This window comes from Austrofundulus limnaeus, unplaced genomic scaffold, assembly GCF_001266775.1.
Source record: "Austrofundulus limnaeus strain Quisiro unplaced genomic scaffold, Austrofundulus_limnaeus-1.0 Scaffold0, whole genome shotgun sequence".
Taxonomy (NCBI): domain Eukaryota; kingdom Metazoa; phylum Chordata; class Actinopteri; order Cyprinodontiformes; family Rivulidae; genus Austrofundulus; species Austrofundulus limnaeus.
Genome location: NW_013952402.1, coordinates 9,986,642 through 9,991,162, shown reverse-complemented (window position 1 = coordinate 9,991,162; position 4,521 = coordinate 9,986,642). Strand labels below are relative to the sequence as shown.

Below are 4,521 nucleotides of genomic sequence, written 5' to 3'. Positions count from 1 at the left end.
TAGCAAAAGTATTACCTTGCGTAACAGTGATCGGTCAAAGTTGCCCAGTGCAAGTGTAGCTGCCTGACCGGCCCTGAGCACTCTGCACGCTGAACGATTCCTTTGGATGCTGCCGACGGTCAGCTTGTGGAACTGGCCCAGTTCTGTGGGCCCTACAACAAGATKATCCCCTTCACGGCAAATACCACTGCATGAAAAACAAACACAGATTTCATGATTAGAAAAATCAAACAAGCAAATGAAATGCTTTTCACCACACTGACCTGTACAGAGTGCCTCCCACCACTGTTCCCACCTCAGGAACTGTGTAGATCTCATCTACCTGCAATGATGCACAGGATCAATCATCCATTTATTCTGCACCAACAAGACAAGTGTGGACCACAGCTAGCTCGCCGTGTACTTGTTTAAAAAAAAAAAAACCTGCATGTTCGACTCACCTGAAACTCCGTTAGCTGCTGCATGAGCTCCTCCTGCTCCTTGCTGTTGCTGAGAGGAGGGATGATGTTGAAGAAGACTTTGAGCAAATCTAAACTCTCACCAGTCACACTGGATAGAGTGAAGATGGGTGTTATACTGCAACAACAACAAAAAAAAAGAAAACAACAGGTATTAAAATTTACAGATACAGCACCTATTTTATTACACGAGGCTAGAACAAAATGTTGGCTCATGTATTCTGGAGACAAAGTACTGCGTTTGCATCGTACTTGGGCAACTGTGCGAACTGCTGCGCTGCTGTGACGGCATCGTCTGCACTGCTAATCACCGTGGGCACTTTGTTGCAACCTGGCTGTTTCAGGACACGCTCCAACTGCCGCACCGTGCGCTCCACAGTCGCTCGCGTGCACAGGTCCACTTTACTGATGACAATGAAGATGGGCACCTTCAGAGCCATGGCGAGGCCCAGATGCTCTCTTGTGGTACCRGCTGAACAAGTCAGAGAAGACAGCAAAGCACAGCAGTTAATTATCAATTTGATGTGTCTCTTTGTAGCTCAGGCCAATAAAAACTTCCCTTGAYAATTAAGTTTAGACCAAGACCATGTATACAAACTAATAATACCAGAATTTCCCACAAAGTAYATTTTTAGGTTGTTTAGATAGTATAGAAGTACAGAAACATTAGATAACTAACTACATCCCTACTTATTTAGAATGAAAAGTAGTAAATGCTTTTGAAATAAATTACTTAGTTACATGGCAGTGATTYAACATGGTTGGTAGGCTGAGTTTATTTGTAAACACAGCTGACATTTGCACTAAAGTGATACTTGGAGTTGAGTTATATCACAGTTTCMAATATAGGTCTCACTTCTGAGCCAAAAGATTAAAGAGTAATGTCCCAATAGATCTCTTTACAGACTTAACAGAAGCCTGAAATACTGACACTTCCTATCAGATCTGCAACCATTTATTTTCAATAAATCCAGAGTAAATATGGAAAACACAATATTTAGTATTTTATATCATTTAAATGAAACAGGGGTTAGAACGTTAAAATATTAACAAGAAGCCTTTTTGACTTTTGGTTTGTCACACACARCCTCAGATGAACTCTGTGCCATACAGAGATCTATCACTGTTTTATAATTAAAGCTGTAGCTCTTAGGTTGCAAACAGTATGTCCCATCCTGTGCCATAACTAAGATAGTGTTCATTCATGACTCAGTTTCGGACAGAATGGCCCATTTCTGTGCAAAAATAAACACAATGCAACAAGTATGGAACATAAAAATTACTTAACAGGCGGACAAACAGATATATTTGTTTGACGTCATTTTGTTTGGATTTTTACTCCAACAATAACAGTTTCCTAACATAAACACCATCTAAACATAGTTAATATCTCCAACAGGCTTTGACCTGAAGTGCTACCTGTTATCTCAGAGGGTCATGTTTCACTCTTTGCCTTTTGCCTAAAGAACAGGTGACCACAGCTTTCATAGCAACCAAATGACATTTAAAGGTTTTGCTTTGAAACAAACAGTCACAGAATGCCTCAGGCTTTTTACATCATGTTCTTATTAGTGTTGACCTTCATGTTAAAGTCCCCTCTTCAAATAGAAACAGAGATATAATAGAGTCACCTGATAGGGTGGTTTTCAGATGCATCTTACATAAATATTTTAAGTAGCAGATGTTAGAATTTCTCTCAAAATATATTTATTTTTATTTATACAGYAACAAAAGTCAATAGTCTTTATCAGCGAATGACTTCCTTGTTGTTCCATTATCAGCTGCTCAGGTTTCAGAGTACTTTTCTGTGTACAGGCTTCCTGCTTTCAGTCTTCTAAAAGAACATGTCTGGCTTGGTCAAAGCACGATAATGTACCTACGAAATATCAAACAATCAAGGCCTATTGTTTTTGTTTTATTAGTAAAAATGCTTGTATTTCACTGTCAGTAATGATAAAAATTAATATTGATTTAGGTCTTTTTTTTGCTTTGGAAGACAATCTTTAATGATCAAGATTTTTCTTTTCATTGTAGTACATTCATCTGAAGTTAGTTTTGTCACTTTTATTTAAACAGGAAACAATATATTTTGAATATCTAAAATAATTATTTTCCACTATCTACACACACATACTGTACATATGTACGAATTAATCTATATGTTACTCCTAGCATGTTCAATGCTTTCTAGCTCTGGGTGCCTAATTCTAAATGAGGTTGTAATGTTGTTTCTGCAAAGTCAGCAGATTCATTTTTACGAGTCAGCTTTAGTCAGATCTGGGTCAGAACTACCTTCTTGTTGTCGAATAACAATTTTTTTTTAAATGTACTCTGAGATATTTTGGGACTAGAGAGACATGAGGAGGGGGTTAATGGAGGGAACAGCAATGAAGGCCAGGTTGGTTATGTAAGCTCAGATAGCATGTCTGCAATGTATCAAGCCACAACTGAAAAGGTCCACTACAGAATGGAGGGGTGCTGTTCAGATTGAGATTTAGTCTTATTTAAGCCTCTATGTTCAGTCAAGTGATAGTCGTGTACATTTTAACTGGCCAGCAATGATGAATTACATTTAAAATCAACTCCTAGTCAAACTAGATACCGCATAGCGGTAACATAATGACCCCCGCACGCACAAATGCACCAGAACTCAGAAGTATTTATTCCTAATAAATGTCACACTACTACTGTACGTGCATCCCAAAATTGCTTCAGGTGCGGGGGTCATAATAATGCAAACAGTGCTCACCTATTCCAGTGTTTGCACTGACGACCAGCATCGCAAAGTCTGGACAGTAGCTGGTAAGTCCAAAAATGGTGGTTTTCAGGTACTTGTGGTGACCCGCCAGATCAATGAACGTGATCATTTTAGAGGCACTCTCGCAAATTTCCTCCGCAGTCCGAGACTCACTGTAATTTACAACCTAAAAAACAAAAAAGATGAAATAAAACATCACTTAGAAATCAAAAGCAGGAGAATATAAACTTTGCAGACGTTTTGAAAGCAGGCGGTTTCTCACCTCTCCTTTACTATTGAAGCCAAGGATCTCAAAGCTGATGCTTGAGGTGCGTCCAGTCTGGATCTCATGTAGATGTCTGAAAAGGTTGAGCCTCGCTCTTCCCCGTCCATTGTCCAGTTCGCCCTGAGTTAAAACACCCAACAGGGTGGACTTGCCCGAGTCCACGTTACCCAGCACTGCCACTCGCAGGTCTAAGAACTGGAAAAAGAAGAAAATAAAGGGGGAAAAAAGTAATTTAAAATGTAAAGACCTAAAAAATATGTAAAAAAATAAAGACAAACCGTAAAAATAAAAGAGAAGTTTTGAAGTTGTAAAACTCACCTGCTGGTCATCTGGAACTTTTCGAAGGAGAACTTCAGCGATCTTCCGAGGCACATCTGAGTCATAATCCACCTCCCGTTCTCTTAAAACTGCTATGTCAGCTCCAACTCTGTGATAAATAAATAAATATATTTTTTTATTTGTTTATGTAATAGCATAATGTATTTACATCGAAGACCAACATGTTTGTTCATTTTTCAGTTTTTCAGTTCAATTCAGTGCTACATTCAAAATGTTATATACCTGAAATCAAAGACCTCCCATACTATGTAACCTAATATTACAAATGTTCACACTTTTAAATAATTAAACTATTTTCTTCCCTTTATGGCATAGGCTTATTAAATATGCCAGATTGAATATTTATTTACATCAAATTGGTAAATATTGACTCTGGGAGAAAGAAATATTATTTGTACAACAAGTCCAGATTTGAACCCATTTGATAATCCTTGAGAAGTTCTAAAAACAACTTTACTAAGTGAACCAACAATCTCATCATAAGTTTAAGATCTTGGAAAAATCGAATCCATCTTTGGATGGAACTAAATCCTGACATTGAATACAAGTATTTAAATTATGTCTGAGCAGATGTGTGCAGCAGCCAACTAAAGTCGGTCCTAGGGCTGAACGATTAATCGCATTTGCGATAATCTCGCGATATGTTAAAATTAGATTTTCTAATCGCACAGGATGTGATTTGACTGGTCACGTGACGGGAA

At 38.2% G+C, this 4,521-nt stretch overlaps 1 protein-coding gene across 1 annotated transcript in view; it reads right to left on the bottom strand.

The window, feature by feature from the left end:
- The window catches only part of gtpbp2a (GTP binding protein 2a), a 13,367-nt gene that overhangs the window by 5,948 nt on the left and 2,898 nt on the right, over positions 1-4,521 (bottom strand). Inside the window, exons 4-10 of the mRNA XM_014002554.1 lie at positions 3,800-3,908; positions 3,479-3,676; positions 3,208-3,382; positions 711-930; positions 441-576; positions 264-322; positions 16-187 (exon numbers count right to left, since the gene is read on the bottom strand). Coding sequence (XP_013858008.1) covers positions 16-187; positions 264-322; positions 441-576; positions 711-930; positions 3,208-3,382; positions 3,479-3,676; positions 3,800-3,908 — 1,069 coding nt within the window. The remainder of the gene's footprint in view (positions 1-15; positions 188-263; positions 323-440; positions 577-710; positions 931-3,207; positions 3,383-3,478; positions 3,677-3,799; positions 3,909-4,521) is intronic.